Below are 24040 nucleotides of genomic sequence, written 5' to 3'. Positions count from 1 at the left end.
GATGAGACATAGAAAACAAACCGCTCTTGTGCCGCACTGAATATATACACTGAACCTCTGGTAAATGTTTAAAACAGTTTACCTTCAGTTTTTCCTCTTCACTCTGGACCAGCCTGCAGGACAGATCAGTGTTGGAGCTGGCCAGGTGGCCCAGCCTGCTCTCCAGGTAGCCCACTTTGGCGAAAAGCCGCTCATTTTTGTCACGCAGCTGAAGCTGAAATGAGGTTAGGAGGCAAAGGTACATTTCCCCCTTAAATTTTCTTCCTTGTTGACCATATTGGTAACACATCACTTTAAGCATATACAGCCCTTGGGGACAGTTTTGCTACAGCTTCCTTTTGTTCAGCATTACTTCATTAACCAATTTTCAGGAGTGAAAAGCGAAAACAACCCATGCACATTAACAAGATTGTTATATTTTGCTCACATTTTCCTGTGTCAGAGCTTGAAATTGCTCCTGAAGTTCATCTGAAGCTGGCTGGTGGTCCTGAGTGTCCATCTTTTTTCACTTCATTCAGTGGCAGCTTAAATTATGGCACGCTCTGTATCCACCAACAACATGTTGCCATGGTTCAAAAACACAAACAAAACCGGTCTGGAAACATTTAACATCGATGATCGCTGTTTATTTATTGAAACAACAGCACCAGTTTACCACTGTAAACGTCCCTCAGGCTCATTCCAACCACCGCCTGGCGTCTTAGGCCGAGCTTCCGCCTTGTTTCTGTAAAATGAAAAGCAGCCATTGCTGCTGTAAGCAGGGATCGAAGGCTGGTGAATTTCATTGACAATAGCGCCCCCCTGTGACTACAGCTGGGACAACTGCTGACTTCATGTAATCTCAAAATAACTTTCTTTTGAAGAGAAGTAAATAAGATTAGGTTTAATGGGCAAGTATGGTCACTGTATGCTCACTGAATATCAGCAGTAACAATGATTTACTGTTATGGTTAAATAAAATGTCTGAAGAACTAAATAGTTTAAATAGTACATATTTGGTCTAATACAGTGTATTACGGGCCTTTGAATACCACTACTGATACAAAACCTTTAAGGTCATACGGTGTGATTTAATCTTAAAAATATTTTGTTGTAAGAATTTTGCAATGTATAGGAACAGCGCACTGCAATATAAAACGCATTAATTCTCAATGTCATGTGCTAAGTAGAAACTGGCTGAAAGTTATCAAAAAATAGAGAACATGTACAAATAATACATCAGCTAATAAAAACATATCATACCAAATGCCTGTACACCACATACACTAGGTCTGGGGATAAATATCTAACCAGGTATAACATAAATTTTCCTCTTGAAGAAGCCAATAGTCTGTGTTCATCTAGAAGAAAAATAATAACTCAGGATTTATGGTAGAACAGAAGAGCTGCATTTTGGAATAAGAAATCTCCCTTTTGCCCATTGCTCAGAAAGATGTACTTGTGTTCAACATTTTGGAAAATGTCATCAAATAGTATAGAATTTAAATCTCTAGCTAGGCTCTGAATACACAGTCTCTGCATTACACTGAAAATGTGTGGAGGGTGGGATGTCCAGTATTTATTATTTAAATGTATATAAAATGGCCACTGACATATCACAGCTCTACAATTAGAGCCTCTAATATTGACTTCTTCCCTTGGTCCTAAGCCACCACATACTTTTGTACTTTAATGTTTTGAGGGTCAAAATGCTATTTTTTGTTTTGTTTTGTTTTGTTTTTTGGAGAAATAGATATCCTCTCAGGCCTTTATATGGCACTGTGAAAGATTTGTCTCCATTCCTTTTCTTGTCTTCTCATTTTACCAATGTGACTTTCATTGGCAACTAACACATTTGTGTTATTCAGGAATTCAGGACCAACTATATACTCACTCCCAGTCTGAGAAAATGTGGACTCTTGCATATTCATGCAGTTAAAAATACAGACTCTTCATACACACAAATAAAGAAACTATATAATATATATATACAAAATATTTTTTTCAACAAGATGAAAAAATTGTCAGCGAGGCTCATTTAAGACTAATTTAAATCCTCCTCCACTTCGTCCTCGTCCTTCACAGTATGCCTGCGGTCAGCATGATCCATGGGAACACCCATCTCTTTCTGGAGGGCCTCTAGACTGGCCTGGCTGATGTAGTACCTGACGTTCTGCGAAGGCAACAGCTTCTGGAGCTCCTCCAGCTTACGGTAGGCCTGGACAGTAAAGATTGAAAAAGACAGAGAGCTGAGTGTCCAAGGGTTTGGAGTCATACTTCACTTTAAAACTTCTTTCTGAATGGATACAGATTTTTTTGTTTTTGACCAAAATGCCATTTCACCTTTAAAAGAGGGAAAAAAAATGACACTTACCATTTGGAAGTTGCCTTGCTGACAGTGATGTTCCACCAGGAAACCAAATGCATCTCCAATCCTGACAGCAGAGTCCAAATCTGGCTCCCCCAGCAGGGTTTCACATAACCGCACCGCCTCACCGGCATCCTCCGCATACAACCTGCGGACAAAGGACACAGTTAACATGAAGACAACACCAAAACCAACAAAAAATGTTTCAGAAGGACAAAAGAGGTACATGCATAAGAGAATAAGTATGAGATCTATTCTTACCTGCGTGCATGGACAAATTTCTTGATTAGGGTGATCTTATGCTGCAGGTCAGCCAATCTTACTTCCTGTTGTCCAGCTGAGTCTTTCGCTTTTGAAAGACACTTAGCAGCCTCAGTCAAAGCATCTAGTGCCTTCTCATAATTTTGGTAATCATCAATCTCCACCTTGACAATTGTAACGAGAAAAAACTCTCTTACTTGCTTCCTCGGTATTTCAGCTTCTTAAAAATGTTCTAAAATATACTAGGTTTCCACAAACTTGTCATAAATAACACCATGAACCACAACAAACATTTTTCTCTAGGATACAAGATCATTGCAACATAAATACTACAACAACAAACCTAAGCTGTTATTTGGAAGACTTCTCCCAAAATATTACTGTAGATTTTTTTTTTTGCTTGGTATATTTGCCGTACCTGAGCACAGGCTTCATAGAAGCCACCAAGCAGGTCAGGTGCCCTGCCTTTAGTGTAGAACCCGATGATAGTCTTCAAGATCTCGGGATTTTTCCGCCAGTCCAGAGACTGGAGGTAGTTGGCAGCCATGATGAAAAGATCCTTCTGACGACAAACGTTGGCAAAGAATATGATTTTCTCTGTGTCACCTGACTTCAGGAGTGCCCTCATAGCCTGTTTCAAAAAAATACACTAAAGCTTCAACATTGTCATATTTTTAGCTCATATGTGCATGTGTTGTTGTTTATGTGTATGTGTTGTTGTTTATATGTGTTGCTGATGCAACATAACATCAGGGTGACAGACCAGACAGAGTTATCTCTTGTCCTTTCACCTAGATACATGCAATATGTTCTGAGCTAGCTGATAATATGTGTCCATACAGTGTTTACTACACAGTAGTAGTAGTAGCAGTAGTATTACCTTAAGTTTGTTGCCTGCCTGTGTGTATTTCTTGGTAGCCAGGTGGTAATTGCCCTGACGCATGCAGCAGTCAGCCATCCTCTCCAGGACCTCCTTGCGGGCCTCCTCAGACAAATCTTTTGAATCAGTTGTTGTCATTCTGTCTGCCAGCTCCTCTGTGATGGTCAAGTTCTGGGTCACACACAGCTCCAGGGCTTGATGATACTGTGTATGCAAAAATATAAAGGTGCACACACATAAGTACGCACATATGAACTGAAACTTCCATGTATAGGTAATAATGTGACACAAACAGGTACCTTTTTGGCTGCAACCAGTAACTCCACAGCCTTCTCATACTGGGAGTGTGTGATGAAGAAGTCAGAGCAGCGTGCCAGGATGGCTGGGTCTGAGTTCTCATTCAGATCCTCAGCGATCAACTGAAGTGCAGAGAACTGTTGGGTGGCAAAGGCCAACTCAAGAGCCTTGGAGACATAACCAGCCTACAATGGAGAAATCAGCAAAAAAAAAAAAAACATACTGCATACTCATTCACCCATCGACACAGCTCAGTTTAAATACATTACGCAATACTGACCCCTTGTGGACTGATTTAGAATTCATCAATCCCAGCATAATCTCAGCCATTCAGAAAAAAAACACAACACCGCTGTAATGAACCTTTTGGTAGAGTGTGACGGCTCGGTCCATGTGGGCGCCCTTCTCCTCATAGTAACAGGCAGCTTCCATCATGTCCTCTGGGTTACTGAGCAGAGCCAGGTTCATCAGCTGATCATCCAGACCATTCTCCTGTTTGGACACGATAAAAGCAACAACAACAGCAACCCATTGAGAGAGAGACTGAGACACATGATCATCATAAACAAGTTTACAAAACAGAAAAAGTTTTGATTCAAAAATACATGTATGAAGTACACAGCAGAGAGTTTTACCTTACAAAGTCGTATGGCATTGTTGTAGGCCTGGGCTCTTGTGTAAAAGTGGACAGCCTGTTTAATATCATCATGACCCTCATAGTGTCTGGCCAGGTGATACGATGCTGCTCTGTCACCTGTGTCATTGGCTACCTCAGACGCCTGGCAAAGAAATCAATTCATTATCACACTTGTGGACTTTATTTGAGGATGTTTATGTCTAAAGCCTTTTCATTATCCCTCTAATTAAACTCAGAACAAAAAGAGACTTAATCTTACTGTATCATTATCACAGTGTTTAAAGTAAAGCCATCCTCAAGAGCAATAACCAATATTAATGATTTAAAATTGTGTCCCAAAAATTTAATTCCAAACAATATAATTGCTATAATTGCTTGACTCCTAATACAAATGGACTCACCTTCTGGATGTTCCCCATGTAGCAGTGGACTCGAACCAGGGAAAGGTAATCCTGAGCACATTCATAGAAATGCAGCGCTGAGTCCATGTCTGACTGGCTCTCCAGATACTGGGCCCACCACTTGTAGATGTTCCTGGATTCATAAGACGATAGGACTGATGTTCAAATGTAATTTTGTGTATGCAAGTAGTATGAGAATCATTTGATATCCTCTTTAGGTAACAAGGTTTTTACCATCAAGGGAAAGTCTGGGCTTACTTGTCTTTCATTTTGTTAACGTAGATCTCAAGAGATGATGTGTCATCCTGGAGCATTCTGGGCACTTCAGCCCTGTGCGTGTCTGATTTCTCATAACTGCAACAAAAGCGCTGAGAATCACATTTTCTTTCCAGGGTAAATTTGGCCACACACAGAACGTCACAGATATGAAAATAAAAGTCCAAACTACTGAATCTTTAACATAAAACTGCAAAAGTATCTTACTATGCAAGGGCAAGGGTCTTGTCACCCATAGATTCCAGGTATTTGGCATAGTTGTAGTAGGTGGTGCGCAAATGGATGCGGTCATGGATTTCAGCTGTCTCCAAAGCTTGCTGCCATTGGCCAGAGGCCTGGTAGAAATTGTTCAGCAGGTCATAGCGTTGACAGCACTTGTACAACTTTTCTGCGTCTTCCTGTTGAAAGACAGGAAAAGATGATGGAAAGATAAATGCTTTTGGGTAGGAAAGTCCCGTGGTCTTTGTGTGGCGAAATGCTTAGACCTAAAAAGAGGACATGTTATTTGTAGCCAAAGGATGTGGCATTATGTTGGACTAGTGTTATTTAAGAAGGACAGAAAAAATATCCTCCAGAATGATTTTAGTGTTTGGAGTGAGGGGATGGCCATGCCTTTTTTTAGATGCAATATCAGTCTTATCCATTTTGTCTGCTTTTGAATTTATGGTGTTTTTACAAGTCACTAAAGTGTTTTTTTTTTTTTTTTTCCAATTTGAAAATGGTGTCAAATAAAGTTGAAGGTTAACTTAAATCCAAAAACACAGAAATAAAAAATGCTGACATTTTTTACGAAGTAGTCCAAAAATGAGGCAAAGAAAAATGAACACACGACTGTGAGTCACTAATGCTTGAATATCTTACCAGCATGCCGAGCTGAATGGCCAACATCGCCACTCGGGCCTCTGGTTCAGGCTCAGCCTCCGCCTCCTTCAGTGCTCTTACTGCCCTGGCATTTCCCATATTCCCAAGGCACACGCGTGCCACATCCAGGCGGCAGGTTTTCACACACATCCGTGCCATGTTTTCCCATACGGCTTTACTACAGAGAAAAGAGAAAGGGCTTGTTTGCAAGGGTGATGTGTGGCTCACTGCATTGGTATTTTATTATTCAACTGCGAAAACAGTTGTACACATGCACTATGTGCATCTCAGGAAATTCCTTGTTTGAAAAAAAAATACAATGTTGGCATATGTTAGAGTAATTTCCCAACTACATATAATTTAGTTCAGGTTTATACCCAAACCCAAACCCTGAGTATGCATGTAAAAATTAAATATTATATTATTATATTATTATTTCAACATTTATCATGATCATAACAAGAATCCACCACAAACCCCCTGCACACAAACACTGATACAAGCATAACCATACTAGAGTATGTGCAGGACTTTTTTCAATTCAAAACAAGAGGCGTGCTTTTCTATCTCTTTCCTTTTTTTCTTTTGTCTTGCTGACGCAAATCAACCCCTCTACCTCCTTTTCTTTCGCTTCATTTCCAAATTTAAGATTCCACAGCCATCTGGTCTCTATTTGCGTCCCCTCGCTCCTCCTTGCTTTAGCTGATACAGATGTGGGCTGTTTATTAAAGTTAGGCAACAGGAAATACCCCAAATCTTTAGGGGCCCTGCTTTAAGAGGGGGAATGGAGGCCAAGAGGATTAAAAGAAAGCAAAAGTAGTAAGTGTGAGCCAAAATCTTGCTATATATGGTCACAGAAAATCAACCCTGAAAACAAAAAAATGAGATTGAGAAAATGACTGAGAAAAGTCAGCCCTGCTGCTCACAGAGCGGCAAGATCTAGAGAGCCAGAAAAGGAAAGACAAGAGAAGGAACAGGTCTACATTTGGCCCCTCTTCCCATCCTCTTTTCCTCTCAGGAAACACATCCTGTTGCTGGCTGACTGCTGTGGCCAATATGTTTGTTGCACACGAGAGAGAATTTTAGCGAACGCCCCCTGGGCTCCAGACAAAAGAATACACAACAGTGACGTCTAATAGGGGTCTTTTGGACATTTTCTCACACAAACACACTGACATACACACACATTTAAAGAGATCATGGAGGAGGAGGGCTGTCTTTAAAGCTCGCTACATTTGTGAACTGATGCCTCCGACTATGACGAACAGCAACTCCCCCACATTTCAACTCTGACCTCAACGATTTGCAGAGAAACAGTAAGTGAGAGAGAGAGAGAGAGAGAGAGAGAGAGAGGGGGAAAAGACAGAGGGAGGTGGGCTTGAGGACTTCTTGTTCCAGTCAGGCAGTGGTGGCTCTTCTAGTTGAGAGACGGTCTTGGTAAGCTCAAGCAAAGCCACTGACGAGTCAGCTCCGAGCAGCACTGTCCGGAGAATCTAAGCTTTCTTTGTACCAATACTCTTTTCAAGGCGATGTGAAGTGACTGAAGAGCTAAGAAAGAAGAATAACAATCTACTGCCTACACAGAGAGGCCAGTTGCACACACAGAAGTCAGACCAGTGCAATAAGCAAAGCACTGAAGAAAGAGAAGATAAAGTAAAAAGGGAAAAACTGGGAGAAAACTAAGCAAGGAGGGAGATCCAAGAGTCAAGCTGCAGCCAGCCAGAGCCAGTGGAATGGACCTCGGTGCCAGTTGGATTAATCCCCGCGTACCCGCAGTGCTGTCTGAGGAGGAGGGCTGAGGATCGGCTGCAACAACAACAAACTCCTGAATGAGGATGAATGGAGATGTTCTTTAGCTAAGCCTGAAGAAAACACTCTTGCCAAATCCACCTCTGTGTGAGCTGGGACAGCACTCGCTAACAGCTGGAGGAGGTGGTGGAGGTGGTGGAGGAGGTGGAGGAGAGGAGCCAGGGGGCCCAGAGCACTGCTGGTGCTACTGCCCCAGAGGAGAGGCAAGGGAGCGGGCAGGACACTGAGGAGGAACAGGCTCCGGAGGAGGGACACGAGGGAGGGGGCGAGGTGGCGGGTGGCGGGCGTCGCATGGCCGTGCAGAGGCTGGTGGCGGCGGCGGTGGCAGTAGCCCTGCTGTCCCTGGTCCTAAACAATGTTGCAGCCTTCACCCCCAGCTGGGTCCTGCAAGCCCTAGAGGATGGACGCAAGCGGAGTGTGGGACTATGGAGGATGTGCCCCACTGGAGGGGAAAGGGGCCGTGATGACCTCCACACTGGGAGAAGGGGGCAAGGGACACAGAGGCAGTGTGAGGGTCTTGGATGGGGTTCTGAGTTTGCAGGCTACCAAGAGTCCCGCAGCACTGTCAAATGTAAGTTTTTACTGTAATTTAAATTTTACATTTAACAATTTAACAACACTGTTATTTATGTCTACTATCCAAAAAAAAAGTCAATATTAGCAAACTTCCAAATATAGCAACAAACAGAGTACTAGCAATATTTCTGTGACCGGAGTTGTATTGCAGTCATATTTGTTGTTTCCGTATGAAACACATTGCAGAAGAATTTCAATGTGAGTGAACTGTGGGTCCAGAGTTGATTAAATATATGTCAAAACCAAAACACTGAAGTCATTGGATTAACAGCACCACTTGATACATACAGTACATCCATAAATCAAATCTAAGTGCTTTACTTTATGTTTATTTCTTTCCAAGGTATTAGTGTAAACATTCGCCCATGGCAGCAAGCCAAGAATTTTCAGTATGTACTGCATTTGAAAGTCAAAATCATCTGTTTTTTTGGCAATTATGTTGCCAGCAGGGATTGAGTATAAGCGTAGTCTGGATGAACCTTAAGGCAAGGCACGTGTTGTGATGGATGTATTTACTTTACTTGACTAAGCTCCACTGAGAAATTCCCATTCAAAAAAAAGTCGGGGAAATGCTGAGCATTCACTCACCAGCCTTACTGGGCACAATGGGCAGCACTGCCTTGCAATGTCAGACGAACACGTGCCTCACCATTCATTATAAAATAATAAGCATGTCTACATCATCACCAGTACAAATGAGTACTATATTAAGTTTCCTGTTGCACTACAACAGTCAGACATACTATCAATTATCCTTACTTAAGACTTCTGATCAAGATCAAGACTTCTGATTTAGTCTTAATCCAGACTGTTGTTAATGAATTTGCAAGATCATGGATCATATAGTTGGAAACATGACACAACTCTTCTTCTGGTCCCTCAAGTGCAGTTTGACATGATGCGAGCATGTAACCTGATGGCAACGGTGGCCCTGACTGCTGGTCAGCTGATCTTCCTTCTAGGCCTGATTGAGCTGCCTTTCATCACACAGGAATCACAGTGGTGGGAGGAGGCCATCGCTGCACTCTTCCAGTTAGCCAGTGAGTACTAGAGTTCCTACAGCTTGTTTGTTTAAATTGCTTTGAATCAACAGAAAGACAAGTCTCAAAGAAGGACCCCTTTTGATGAAAATTCTACGTATCCGTGTTCCTAAAGTTTTACGCACATTACACTATTCTGGCAGAGAGAGAAAGAAATCTAAATGCTGCAAAGCAAAGTTCACATGCTGTCTGGTAGAATGCCAAAAAGAGGGGGATGAAATCACAGAGGGAGCGAGACTAGCTGACTCTCAAATACTGATCAGCCAAATATCACAGAAGGACACTGTGAAAACTTTCAGATATTAAAAAAAAAAAAAAACCCAAAAACTATTACTATACTATATGGCAACAATTGTCACCCCAGATACATAATATTTTTTTAAACGTAAATATAAATCCCAGGCAAAATGTAGACAAAAAATATGACAACAATCAAATGGTATTGGAAAAAATAACCTACTTTACATACTTTAATTATTTTCTTCTTAATTTTATTGCTTTTTTCATTTTAAAAAAAGTCAAATTTGCTGGAATCTGGTGAAGAAAGACAGTATAAAAAATTAATAAACTACAAGAGAAGTCTAACTAAGAGGGAAGAAAAGGGGAAAACCCTGGGGCTATGGGGAAACCAGAAAGCTGAAAGACTGCCATCCTTGTGGGACATGACTTTATGCAGTCATGGTAACAAAACCCCCTCATCCACACCCAGCACACATCCATCCATCCATCCCACTGTGCCACTTTAAAGAGTTGGCTGGCATGGCCTGTCCCAGTGTCCCTGCTGAGGAAGTGTGTTCTGCTGTGTGCAGTGGTCGCTCAGCCACTTGGTATCATTGTGGCAAAGCGGAATGAAGGGGGTCTGTTCTGGGTCTAAATTTAGTCCCAGTCCAGAATCCATGGGCCAGAGCTGCAGCGAGCCAGGGAGCGACTGTCAGGCGCCAGGATATCCCTGCTCAGGACGAGGAAATGTCTGTGACTACCTGTTATGCAAACCCCCAAGCTGAAGAAGGAAAAAGAGGGGAGGGGGGAATGGACGGGAAAGACAGTTTCGACAGGGACTGTGTGTTTGTGTCTGCACTGGCAGGAGGGATTATCCACATGCATCTTTGTGTATGTCAGTGTGTGTGTTGTGATTGTGTGTTTATAGTGTGTTTTGGTAACGAAATGTCCTGTGGTACACATGACAGCAGGGTGGGAATTGCCTCTGTCTAGATAAGCTGGCTTAGCTTTTATGTCTGTGTCTAGAAAAGGCCCAACAGCAGCGGCGAGTAAAGAATCTCCTTTTTATCGTAACCTTCTTCGGCACGCATTGCAGTTAGGGTGAGGGCTTTTATCTAAAGACCTTGGTGAAAGGATTGAGACCCACCCAGTGTTACCGTGTTTTCCAATATTAGAGAAAACCATCAACAAAGCTGAGGTGTAGCAAAATGACGTATCTTTGCAGATAGGACGTTGCCAACCAAAAACAGGATCCTGCAAAGAATATTAATAAACAGTAAATTGGACAAATTTGAAATTAGGCCAAATTTAGATTAAGTCTCACTGATTTGGTTTCTCTGTAGCTTAAAATGTCTCAGTCCCAACTGAAAGTTCTTACTAGCTTTTTCTATTCTTTAATGCCAGCATGCTAATATGCACACAGTGACAATGTCAAAATGCAGATGTTTAGGAATGCTCACCATGTTCATCCATCGTAGTTTAGGATGCTAACACACAAAATCAGTGTGTCGTTAGTTCTCCAAGTATTTACCATTAACCAAAGCATTTGACAGATTAAAATTTTTGATGGTGTAGAACCAGATAAAAAGTTAAGGGACTGCCAAAGTTATTGCAATTCATCCTGAGGAAAAAAAATAATGTCTGGATCAAATTTGATGGCAGTCCATTGAACAACAGTCAAGAAATTTCTTTCAAAACCACAAACGTCAAACTGCTAGTGGTCGCGAGTTAAAGTCAGGGGATCACCAAAATCATTACGATACACAGGGAACAGTGGATATCTGTACCAAATGTTACAGCAATCCGTCCAATAGTTGTTGAGATATTTCAGTCTGGGCCAAAGTTGTGAAGGAACCAAATGACCAACAAACGGACATTGCCATCCCTAGAGTCACATCATTAGCATGAGTAACAGAGATGCCAAAAATTCCCTTCCTGTAACTTCTCAAACTTGAGCATTTGCTTTTTACTTTGTCTCAGCTTTTCTTTGCCTTTGTCTGATAATAAACTCAATATCTCGTAGCTCGTTTCACTATTTAAACAACTGTTCAGACTGAGAAAATAATTGTCTGACTATAATAAAATGAATTGGTAGTTGCAACCTTACTAAGAATGCAGAATTTAAAAAAAAATCTTAAAAATAAGGATGCAAAAAACACGAATAGTGGCTTTCCTTTAACAAATTCAAGTAAAAGGGCCTGAGCACAGACAGGCCTCTAACATTCAGTAATCTATTCCCCATTCCTGCTTTAGACCTCCCTCACTGAGTCAGTGAATGAGCTTCAGGACTGAATGAATGAAGATATTTTTACCCATCACCCTCTTTCGCAGGAATGTTTTCATTTTCATACGTGCCAAAAAGGCTATTGCAAGCAGAGTGTGGAATAACAATATCCAGTTCTATTCAGTGATATTTCAGCAGTGTTGGCAGGTGCAGACTGAAAGCAAAATATTGCACAATTCACTCCTGGAGACAACTGTGGAATATGTTTTTTTTGAATGGACACAGCTCTAATATGTCAAAAGTCACAACTGCAGGTCACATGGCTCTGAGACACAGTTAATCAGTTTATTCTATTTATGCTGAGAAAATGCAAATGTGTGGCTCACTTCTGATCTGTTCAGTCTGGTTCAGAAGGGAGTTAGACTTTTCTCTGAAATCTCTGGCTCAAGAGATTCCTGGTAATAAGGAAGTGATACAGGTTTGAGTCAGATATCGAGGCAAAGTATTCATTCTAATGAATTTTGTGCCCTTTAGGAATAAACCAACACATTAGTAACTGTAAGGAAAACAAATCAGTTAAATGAATTTCCAAGACCTGGCCTTTAGATAAGACTTGTTTAGATTTCTCTGTGACAGATCATGTCAAATGTCCAGCAAATATATTAACCTCGAAGCTTAGGGTGTGGAGAGGAGGGAAGGAAGGAAGGATGGAAAGAGGAAGAAGGGGAAGGAAGTTTGAGAGATAAGTCTGTGCCAGAAAAGAGGTTCACACAGCCCACCCTGGCTGCAACCTGAACAGGAGATTATTCATTTTCTTGGATAAGGAGCCAGACAGGTTAAACATGAACAGATTGAGCAAACAGTTGCATTCTTATGCGTACACAGGGTTGTAGACACGCAATGATACACAGATACAATTGTTCACATCCTCACTTAAAACAATGACAACCACCTTGCTGTAGAGGTAAAGAAAGAAACATAAATGAACTCCCCCCCTTAGTGCCGCTGACTGCTTCAGGAAATGGACTGATTCATATCCTAAAGAACCAACATCCCTATTTCCAGTGATTATTTTTGGTGCCTGTATTTATACCACTGTGGATGAGGCAACATTTCAGACATGTATTATTGTTGAACTATTGAATGGCTCCAGACTACACTTGAATGTGGTAAATGAAGAATTCACTGAGGGATTCTTGAATGGCATTGACTTATGTGGACTTTCATCCACACTTCTAATGGTAAAGAATGAGGAAAGGTGTGGGCTATGGAGACACTAATGACGCTGATAACACAAAGTAAAGATCAAAGAAATAGCATGGAATTTAAGGCTATGGCTTTTTACCTTTGCATGCAAACAGGAGTTCCTCGTTGCGTGAGATAAACTATTGTGAATCAAAGAAATCAGGAGATAAAAGTTCTCAAAGGCTCCGAGCATATATTCATGCTCTGATATTTTTATGCTATTGAGAACTTTGATCTTGAGATCTTAGAAGTTCTTCCTAGGAGGAAACAGATTTCCAAATTCAAAGGCTCCACACAGAGCTCCTGCTGAACAGTGAAATACAAGGCTACAGGGGATGGATGTCTAAATGTGAGCATGTGTGATTTCAAAAAGCCACTTCAGGTACTTTATATTTTAAGTATACTCGCCACGTATTCAGTTAAATTACTGCATCTTTAAAATTGCTGAATATTCCAGAAATGCTGAACCAGAAATAGTAAAATACACACATAATCACAGAAAAGGAAACTTTGTTCTGAACATTCTTCTCTTTGCTCCGCCTCAAGAACATTTTCTTTTCTAGGACCAGCTTTTGGCTCCAAGAATGGCTCTATCAGTCTGTCACCACTCTGATCCAGATGGATATATATCAAAAACTAAACAAACTGACACTGCCTATTTGTCTAAATGTGACCCATGACTTTACTTAAACAGCACAGCAATCAGAAAACCCTGAAACAGCTACAAGTTTAATGAATATTTTGGAATGAAACTTCACTTTACAGTCAGCCTATGAATAAGAATGGGGGGTTCATTTTAACTGATTAAGGTCTTGTCTGTGCTCCTGTACAGGTTTTGTGCTGGTGATTGGACTTGTGACGTTCTACAGGATTGGGCCCTACACACACCTGTCCTACTCCTGCTACTTGGACATAGCTGCTTGCCTGCTGGCCACGATGGCTGCGGCCATGCTTATCTGGAACATTTTACACCGCCGTGATGACTGCCTCGCACCTCGAGTTATAATTATCAGTCGCTCACTGGCGTCACCTTTCAGCCCACGTCTAGAAAATGACTATGTGGAGTCGCCTTGTTGAGCCACGTGACCTCAAGAGCCGAGCCATTAAGGACTAAACCATTCATGTGTTACACCAGCTGGTGCCTCCAATATGACTCTGAAGAGAAGGGGACACTCCTGTGGCTCTACAACGGCTAAACTAACATGTACCTGCATACTCTATACTTCACAACTCCTACCACCATAAACTAAGATATCAGATGTTATTTTGCTGCTTAGTGCACAAAAGTCACAGATGTAAGATTTAAAATTAATGTACAAAGCAGCCCTAAACTTCCAAATATATATAAATACTGTATGATGTCTCAGTTATTCATGCTTGGGTGAGCTAAGTGGTAAACATGGAATTGGGACTATAACTCTCTTATAATCTTCTCATGAAAAGATCAAGCTGGAACTTGACCTATTTTGTTATAAGTGCACTTATTAAATGCCCTGCATAATTATAAATTGGAAATTATGAAAGATGTGTGAAATATAACACCAGAATACCTCATATTTGTTTCCATCCTTTTAAAGCTGATTACAAATTTTAATACATATAAATGTTAACATATGTGTTACAATTAAATAAGTAAAATAAGGTAAAAGCAGAGGAGTCAGTCAACCTCAGCAAACCTGTTGATAGGGCCAATCCAAATTACTGGCAACGAGAGGTGATATTCTGATCAAATGAACACGTACCTACTCAAAGATATAAGGGAATATTCTCTCTCTCTTTAAGCAGTATTTGTTGAATCCATGGTAACGGATGTTTTGGTGATGTACTGGGTTTTGAAATGACAAACATTTCAATACTTACGTTCATTTTTCATGATGCTTTTCGTATGAAACTCTGCTCGCTTGTGGTACATGTATACTTAAATTAATATAATATAGTTGTGTAAAGAATAGTGCTATCATTAGTAGCGGTATTATTGTGACCATATCATTCTTCTGCAAAGAACTCCAGGCTATCTGTGAATCATCCACAATGCCAAACATAGGGGCACATTAAAATAATAATATATCATATAAATTCAATAAATTTATTGGTAATTATTCAAACAGTGAATGTTGCTGTTTTGGTGTCCATCACTACCCCTAATACAGAACTTTATGAAAGTAATTTTTCAAATATTTTATCACAGATATGTTTTCCCAATGAACCTCCATGCTTAACCCTCAAGATTTGTTCGGAGTCATTTTATAGTTTAGTTATTAGTTTAGAGTTGCAACATACAGTATAAGGAAGGTGAGAGAATTAGAAAAAGTGCTACACATACTGTATATTGCTTTAGATGTCGTGTGCTACAGCTATTAAACCCAAAGAAACAAAGGACTATGTTTAGTGTGACAGATTTTGTTAAGTTGCATCTCACCAATGCAACTCCAAAACACTAACACTCCCAAAAACACTCTCATCTGCCATCATTATAAGTAAACTGACCAAAACATGCCAGGTGAAAGATAATACTAAAGCTACCACTGTTAAGATCCATATAAATATCTATATTTTGATGCTGATTGGTTTGAATGACGGTACTAATTTTAGTCTTTGAAGAATTACTGACGAACAATGGTTTCATGCAGTAAATCAAATACTTTCCAATGACAAATTACATAAACTGAGAGCATGAGGGTTACATGAACCACTGCCAAATTATGATGACATGATAAATCAGTCTCTGCGTCACCCCAAACACCTCCTCACATATTTTTGTTCCTGATGAAAAGGAGGAGTTTAAATACCAAAAGCAATGGCAGCAAGAGGAGGCTTGCATTCATATGGCCAGATAACCATGCAGCATGTCACCTAAAGTCAAGGACATCATGAATGAGAGGAAGTGGCACAGTCTGGACTGAATAAAGACATTCCAACCTGTATCTGACACGCTGCTTTGGGAGCCAGAGGCACTTTCACACTGAGAATATCTGATTTGGATGAAGTGAATAAATCGTTCATAATTTTCTTTATTTTATTCATAACATCCAGGGACAAGGCTGATTAAAGCCCCATTGATAAAAAGAAATTGGGCTCTAAAAACAGAATTCCCAGCAGTCCCAGGTTTCATTATCAGAGTGAGGTAGTGGATTTTGTTGTTCATACATACTCATGGCTCACCTACACATCTACAAGTTGAGTGAACTAAACCTTTAAGCTACATATGTAAAATGGGTGTATTGTCTCTAGTGTCTCCAACAGGTTTTTTAAAACATGACCTCAAATACAATGTACAAGATGAAATAAGATTGACTCCCATTTCGCTAGCCAATCTTAGACTTAAGTATGAGAACCTTTGTTGATTCAAAGATTTGCATCACAGAGACAAGTCCCAGATGATACAGGTTACTGCTGCAGGAAATGTATATTCCTGTGGGTGGAAATATGCGGGAATCGAACACAATACCAGTCTTTTAAAAAAAAAAAAAAAAGTGTAGCAGCAGTAAAAATAGCCATCAATGAGGAACTTAGTAAAGCTGTCATCAGGCCTATTAAACTCTTTGGAATATCCGGCCAGTGAGATATGCCATTTTCCCATTTGTGCAATGTTCGTACGTGCGAAAGTAACACTACAGGAGAATTCAGAACGAGTGAATCTCATATCTTTGATGAAATCGCATAGATTTTCCCTGTGACACACACACACACACACACACACACACACACACACACACACACACAGAAACGGACATACACACCCTTTTAGTGACCTGATTCAATGTTTGCAAGGACAGAGAGGGCACTTCTTTTGGACCAAACTGGCAGGGGGAACCTTGTGTGTGTGTGTGTTTGAGTCACAGTGTGTTTAGAAAAGTACATCCCCTCGGCACACACCCACACACTAACAGAAACAGTCACATATATACACATTGAAGATTTCCTTCCCTCAGCACAGACACTGAAAAAGTCCTTAATCATGTCCTGTGTTTAAAAATCTATTTCATGTACTTACATAAACAAATTGAAGCTTGGTTTTGGTGGATCTAATTTGATCATAGCATCATGGTGCAATTGCAATAGCAAACTGCTGAGTTTAGACCTATATATTATTATTAAATGAAGCACATGAAGTATTTAAAATGTATTAGTCCTCCCAAAGAAAGATACGTGGTGTAAAATAGTTCTTCAATGACCTGTCAAATGCCTAGTTTCAATTGTTCTTATTGTTTAGAGATAAGACAAGATTTAAAAAAAAAATAACAAAATAGGAAGTGTTGAGTCCCATGATCACCTGTCAGACTTCAAGAAAGCATATCAAAGTTAAGGTCAGAGAACTATTGTAGTAGTTTGACCTCAGTAGTCAAAGGTGCTGAGTGACATGATGGGTGAAGAAAAGCAAGTGGCAACAATACCCCATTCTGAACACAAGTCAAAAACGATTTGTTACAGCACCCCCAGTGCAAACCACTGCAGAGGATTCTGAGAAGACTCAAGGCTGAAGTAACAATGCTTTCCCTGCGGCCATTGCTTGGCTTTGAACTAAAGTCCCCGTGGAAAGGCTGGGGTATGTGATGACATGGTTCAAACAGGGGGATGTGCCCACAGTGGGCATGCCAATCTGCACGTCTCCTCTCTTTACAAACACCACTGAGTTGACACATGCAATGATGACATGTGCATACTGGTGCCCTACCTCTTGATGAGCTTGATAGACTTGAAGGCTTCATCCATATCGCCGATGGTCAGGTAGAAGCTGAAGTTGAGCATGGCATCTCGAGTGGCCTTCTCACAGTTCTCAAGGCCCACAAAGTCCCTGAGAGCTCGCCTGGACACCATATGGGGTAAGATGGCAGAGGCCCCTCTTGATGGCTGAGTCTGGTCTGAAGGTTCTGAAGTTGTGGCTGAAACCTCTGGTAACCCTGGATCCCTTTCACCAGGCTGAGGAGGGTTAGAGCATCATGATGTCAATATTGGTAGCCATGTGATTCAGAACCAATAATTAATGAAGCATTTTGGAAGCGGGATCATGATAGTAAAACAATCATGGGGAAAAGACAGGCATTGGGGAATGGGTAGGACATAGAGCAAACCAAACATCAACACAACATCACAGACCAAATCTATTCATCAAGACAAGCATTAGGAACTGGACACAGATTAGCGAGCTCTAAACAGTTCAAGAATGCTCTTGTGCTGATCTTGTGGCACCAGTATTTATATTTTTGCTTCAATGCAGCACAAGGCATACACGTTACCACAAGAATACTCAAGCTTTCTGAATGTAGAGACTGTAGGGGACCAATACTTACTTCTGGTCGAAAGACACCACCCCTCCAAAATAATAGCTGGGGTGTTTCACATGAGAACAGTTTCACATGAGAACAGTGATGAGTGCAAACAAAAACACAAAGAGTATGTTTAAGAAAAGATCAGAACTGCTAACCTATAACTTTTCAGAGAGAAGCCCTATAGACTGTGTAAGAAACCCCCCACTGAAGAGAAACATGCATGCAGAACAGTGCTCTCCATACGTACCTTGCAGCTGAAATAATAGTAGGGCACATCCAGAGCGAGAAGGGCCTGCAGGCCTGCAGGTTTGGGGTAGCAGTCCTGTAGGAGTAGCCCATGCTCCTGCGTACAGAAGAGCGTCACCACTGACACGTCCACCTAAATGGAAGGAAGACAAAGCACGGTCAAGCTACTTCACATTTACTTTAAGTTTATTAAAAAGATTTAACAAGTAATCACATTCTGACTGGTTGTCTAGGATAAATTAATGAATCAGCAATATATTCAACTGTTGCTTCTCACTTTTACCAACAAAAGTGTTGCATAGTAGCATGGGTAACTTTTTTTTTTTTTTTTTTAGAACACATGGTCCCAGGGGAAGTCAATGCTACCAGCAGTTTTGGCATCGCACAGCTGTACAGGACTCTCTCAATGTTGAACAATAGTCTTTACCATATCCATATAACTAGTCGATGATGATTCAGAGCTGATCGGCACTGTCTCACAGACAAAAAGACGAGGTTCACTCTCATCCCAGAAGTGAGATACCGGGCACCGACCGCTGAGCTCTGTCCCCTGAAACTGCTGCCTGAAACATAGACAGGACAAGTAGACTACAAAATAGCCAGAGGAGAAACTTCTACCTGGGAAGAATACAAATACAGACAAAAGCAACTTCATGTACCTTTCACCATCTTCAGCATGTGAGATACCACTGGAAGGCCTCCCAGTAAAGAAATCAAAGTGTGTCACAGTGTCCATCTCAACGTCATAAAAGTACACTTTGTGATCAGGCCGCCCATTAACCTGAGAGTAAAGAGTTACACTTAGTCAAGTTAAGAGAAATATTCAAATGAAATGGTGCCATTTTAAGATTTTGAGTTTTAAAAAAAAGCATATTCAGAAAGTAGAGGGTGACTGTTGTATGTTCTCCATTCACCTGAGAGATTAGGATGCTGACTTGGCTGCCGTTGGCGTTACACTTGACTGATCTCAGGGCTCCCAGATTGGCTATCTGCTCAGCCAGATTCTTAGCACTGCAGTGAGCTTTGGCATCTCTATAAAGACATACAGTGAGACTGGCATTGTTGGACTAGACAGTACTTTGAACACTGAACTTGTTAATACACTGAAATTTACAATACGTGGAAGTTAGCTGGCACTCTATATACTACTTTTTTAACCATAGAAAGTGATACAGACATTAACGTCATACCTTCGGGAGAGGTCAAAGACTCTGATGTGTGCTGTGTCCGTGCCCACAACCAGGTAAGACTGGCACACACTGAGTAGCATGGGATTGCCCTCTGCCTTGGAGAAATTCAGCAGTTGTTTCACGGTGCCCTAAAGAAAATAGAGGAAAAAAGATGGTTCAACAATGAACAAATGTCACTTGCATGTGTTCATAAAACTAATTCTAATTCAGCACTAAAAGGACATTTTCAGAGAGGCCTTTTCAACATGCACACTTAAACATCTGTCAGATCTCTATGTTAATAAAAATACTGGATAAGCAGAGTCCATGTTGGGCAAACAGACCTGTGGAGTGCGGATCTGTACCCTGTTAGGTTCCACAGTGTAGAGGTTCTCATCATGTACAGCTACTACATGGGAATCACAAGGAAACGATCCTGGGAAAACAGCAAGAGAGGAGGTGGAGAAAGAAGAGAAATGGAAAGGAATGAGAAGACGAAGGAATGGTTAGATGAAGAAGGACAGGACGGTTTCTGCGGTGTCACACCTAAATTGCTGTTTGAACTGAGTGTTGTACCTGTATTGCGCAGAACTGTCCCTGAAAGCTCGTACACAGTCACCCGCTTGCCACTCCACACTGTCACTGAGTCCTGTAAGTATGACAACATACATGCAGTTACCATGATTTTAGTTTAAATTTGTACTTCTTTTCATGAGCAAACCTTTACAGAAATCAATTCTACATATTTCTCTCCATATTTAGCTACCTTGGTCACACACACTCCCTTGATGTGTATGTCACACTGAAGAGCAAGGTGCACTCCTGTGGTGAACTGAGTGACGCTGAGCTGGGTTGGGGAAAGCTGCACTGCTGCCACCTGCTGGCTAAAGTGGGCTGACATCACATGTTCACACAGGATCAGCACTGTGTTCGAGTTGTTGGCCGCCAGCAGATTCAGGCTGGAGCCCCACTGAAATGGAAGGTCTGAGTGAACTTTCCCCGCAGGACTATTGTTAAGAATGTCAGTATAATATTCATGGTATGTGAAGATTTCCATTTTTAAATAACAGAGATATGGTGTATTTATGTTCGTCCAGAAAATACCTGTAGCTGAGAGACATTTCCCTCTATTTCAGTGGGTGTCTGTAGCTTCCACTGGGCCTTGGTGTCACCTTTGCTACTGCGTGGCTGTGCCACCATCCTCCAAATTGCTATGCGACCATGGCTGGTGCCAGCTGCCAAGATTTCTGAGGAGGCCACAATGTTACACAAAGGCAATGAGGCTTTTTGAGTTTTGCAACAAGTCTGCACTTGTGTAGAAAAAATGGCACTTTAATACTGTACATTTTAGACTATAGGACAAATATTTTGCAGTTACCTTTTCCTGCACAGTATGAAACACAGTTGATCATCTCTCCTCTCTCAAACCCATGGGTCTCATCTAGTGACAAAACATAGTTGTCGTCTCGCTCCAGGTCCCACAGCCTACAAAAACACAAAGAAAGGACATTATTCAGGTTTCAAATGGGTGTGTATGTGTGAAAAAACTGCATGTGTATACTGACCTGATAACCTGTTCTCCTGTTGCTGTAATGAGGAGGCTGCTCTCTGTCCAGGCAATGTCTACATTCTGTCCGGTCTTGCTGCTCAGCTTCACCTGTCAAGAAAATTTCAAAAACTGAGCTGTGTATGAGGGCTTTATATATAAATATATAAAAATGAATTCAAGAAAAATATACATAACACTGAACACTGCATCAATGTTGATTTTATTGACGAATTTATGTCATCAACAGCATCAAACAAATCTAGAAGGAATGTCCTGATCAAGATTTTATTAGCCTCCAATGTCGATCCAATTCCTTTAGTTTTCCAGATGGCCTTCACAAACAAAACTGAAGTATTTAATTCCACTCACTAGTCTTTTACAGTGACACAAAAGTATGATCATAACCCATTAAAAACACCACAGTTTTTAACAGAATTAAAAGAAATTGCATCTTCAATGATTTTAGTATACCTTCATGAATTCCTGAGCTCCTCCCTCTGGTCCCAGAGTGTACTGTGACAGCATCAGGGTCTCTGTGATCACAGCAAGTACCTCTCTCTTCTCAAGGTAGCACAGCTTCTTGATTGCACCCTCCACACTGAGAAACGGGCTTGTCTTACAATGTTCATCTACACTGTGGACTTTACCTTTATACAAGAGTCACAGGGTTAAAGATTTTAAAAAATGAAGATAACTATTGCATCATAACACAAACTAACTGATAACTGTAATATTTTGCCTGCTAATAATGACCTGATATTCTTTTATGAACATAGCACTACAAGTGAGTGAACAGCATTGCAACACATTCACACACAAGCCAAAAAACAATTATTGTTTTTGTTATTACATGCCATTATAGCTGTCTCACAGCTTTGTCATTGCTGGAAATCACTGGTCACAGATGGAGATTGTTATGAGCTACACAATGCATTTTCATGAAGATACAGTACCAAGGCAAGAAGTGACTTAAAAATTACTGAACCCAAACAAAAAAAACAAACTCTTACCATCTGCAGTGCTGACGTAGAAAGCAAGACCCTCCTGTGGGCCCATCTTGAGAGGTGCCCCCTTCCAGCTGAACATGTCCAGAGCACTCTGATCTCCGTTCACTGATGCGCGTGCTAGCATGGCTACATCACTGTAACAAGAGTTAGGTCCTACTATTAGCAACACAGTATTTAGATCATAAGGGTTTTCAATATAAGCTTGCTGCTAAGGACTTAAAAAGAAGAATAACCAACTACTTACTCCCCAGGTGAGGCGGGTTTGAAGATGCAGCAAGTTAAAGGTTTGCTGTAGTCATGCTTTACAAGATGGTTTCCTTGAAGTCTCCCTCTGGCATCTACCTTCCATACGGCTAGAGTTCCAGTCTGTCAATAAATAATTACACTATACTTATGCAGTGCAGCAGGAAGAAATGTGAAGAAATATCCAGATTGCATACATAATTGATCTAATTCATCCCTAGATTAACCCCTTAAGGCTTGTGGCAAATATGTCATCTTGATAATCAGAAAATGAATTTTTATCATGGTTGGTTATCAGGCCCATCCGCATATCCACAGACTATGAAAACATCAGTATGTAGATGTGAGCCAGAGTGTCTGTGTATAGCGTCATTACAACACACTCACCTGGTCCCCGGTTACCAAGCGGCTGCCAGAGCTGCTCCACTCTAGCAGTGTGATACAGGCTGTATGTGTGCTGGGAAGGACTGTTTGATCTCCAGAGGGGTGTGTCAGCAGCACTACCTCGCCATTCTCCCAGCCTAGTGCCAACACTGGCTTTGTGGGATGCCAGCGTAGCACTGTGGGCTGGTGCTGGCGTTCTACATGGCAGCTCTCCACATACTCTCCCTGCATAAGGAAAAAGGACGGTTTTAAGTGTGCAAAAGTGTTCTCTCTCTCTCTCTCTCTGTTAAAGTGCATCCTCAAAGCCCAGTGTTTACCTGCTGCAGGTAGAGGTCTACATTGCCTCCGGTGGCAGGGCTGATTGAGCCCACAGCCAGTACAGGAAGAGCCGAGTGCCAGGTCAACTGAGAGGGCACAACACTGCTTTCAGGGGCCTCAATACGGTGGTCAAAATACACCGCCATCTCCCCAGTGCTCCTCTCTAAAACAGAAAGAGGAATAAGGAGACACCAGCTAATTGGAACGTCCAATTTTACACGTGGTTATTGATCAGTACAGTTTTTGATTTCACGTTTCTCTATTAGTTGTGCAGCTTCATGTCTCGGTACCAGCTATTTACCATAGCTGTCTGGCTAATTAGTGATGTAGAAGCTCGGTAATCACGAGCTAATTAATTAAAGATCGTACCCTCAATTAGCTCTCGGTGATTCACAATATAATTTTACTTGTGTGACGCTAGTAGACGTAAAGAACGTTAGTTTATCTATTGGTTAAGCTACACAATGTAGACTGTAAAAAAATCGCCATAATGCTTAGCACTGTTAGCTAACATTAACGTTATATCATTTTGTGACAAACGGTTAAGTTAGCTTTAGCTGCTAACTAAGCTAGCCTAACGGATAAGTTAGCATTCATTGCTGGCCCTAGCTACCGTAAAAAGAAGTTAACCGTTCTGCTAAATTGCCTGAAGACCCACCTCACTGTCGTTTTCTCAGGTTAATTCCGACTTAGTTGTTCAAACTATAAACAGCTTAAAACATCGACCGTAACTTCCAATGTTGTTGTGTAGTCTCCTGTGTGAGAATAAAGCGTCTCTCCC

General features: G+C 41.1%; 3 protein-coding genes across 4 annotated transcripts in view; 1 reads left to right on the top strand and 2 right to left on the bottom strand.

The window, feature by feature from the left end:
• The window catches only part of ccdc78 (coiled-coil domain containing 78), a 7948-nt gene extending 5789 nt beyond the window's left edge, over positions 1 to 2159 (bottom strand). Inside the window, exons 1-4 of the mRNA XM_041066978.1 lie at positions 2145 to 2159; positions 656 to 724; positions 428 to 542; positions 83 to 214 (exon numbers count right to left, since the gene is read on the bottom strand). Coding sequence (XP_040922912.1) covers positions 83 to 214; positions 428 to 499 — 204 coding nt within the window. The 5' untranslated portion in view covers positions 500 to 542; positions 656 to 724; positions 2145 to 2159. The remainder of the gene's footprint in view (positions 1 to 82; positions 215 to 427; positions 543 to 655; positions 725 to 2144) is intronic.
• Positions 1625 to 24040, bottom strand: ift140 (intraflagellar transport 140 homolog (Chlamydomonas)). Its single transcript, XM_041066977.1, has 30 exons — positions 23918 to 24040; positions 23259 to 23422; positions 22945 to 23166; positions 22559 to 22680; positions 22318 to 22448; positions 21779 to 21954; positions 21324 to 21415; positions 21137 to 21243; positions 20863 to 21005; positions 20525 to 20728; positions 20335 to 20407; positions 20103 to 20194; positions 19780 to 19907; positions 19504 to 19621; positions 19249 to 19370; positions 19017 to 19152; positions 18591 to 18722; positions 17749 to 17993; positions 5961 to 6138; positions 5307 to 5497; positions 5082 to 5177; positions 4824 to 4956; positions 4421 to 4564; positions 4149 to 4277; positions 3788 to 3970; positions 3489 to 3692; positions 3027 to 3239; positions 2609 to 2772; positions 2354 to 2495; positions 1625 to 2197 (listed from the first exon to the last, which is right to left on the bottom strand). The coding sequence occupies exons 2-30, from the start codon at positions 23403 to 23405 to the stop codon at positions 2024 to 2026; spliced, it is 4341 nt and encodes a 1446-aa protein (XP_040922911.1). The 5' UTR covers positions 23406 to 23422; positions 23918 to 24040; the 3' UTR covers positions 1625 to 2023.
• On the top strand, positions 7146 to 15307 carry tmem204 (transmembrane protein 204). Of its 2 annotated transcripts, none has more exons than XM_041066979.1 (3): positions 7146 to 8340; positions 9230 to 9385; positions 13906 to 15307. In XM_041066979.1, the coding sequence occupies exons 1-3, from the start codon at positions 8061 to 8063 to the stop codon at positions 14148 to 14150; spliced, it is 681 nt and encodes a 226-aa protein (XP_040922913.1). In that variant the 5' UTR covers positions 7146 to 8060; the 3' UTR covers positions 14151 to 15307. The 2 variants fall into 2 exon arrangements, with proteins under 2 accessions (XP_040922913.1, XP_040922914.1); XM_041066980.1 differs by having other exon boundaries at positions 8040 to 8340; positions 9235 to 9385.

The sequence above is a fragment of the Toxotes jaculatrix genome, chromosome 21 (assembly GCF_017976425.1).
Source record: "Toxotes jaculatrix isolate fToxJac2 chromosome 21, fToxJac2.pri, whole genome shotgun sequence".
Lineage (NCBI taxonomy): Eukaryota > Metazoa > Chordata > Actinopteri > Toxotidae > Toxotes > Toxotes jaculatrix.
Note: the sequence above shows the minus strand (reverse complement) of the source record. Positions and strands in the feature narration are given on the sequence as shown.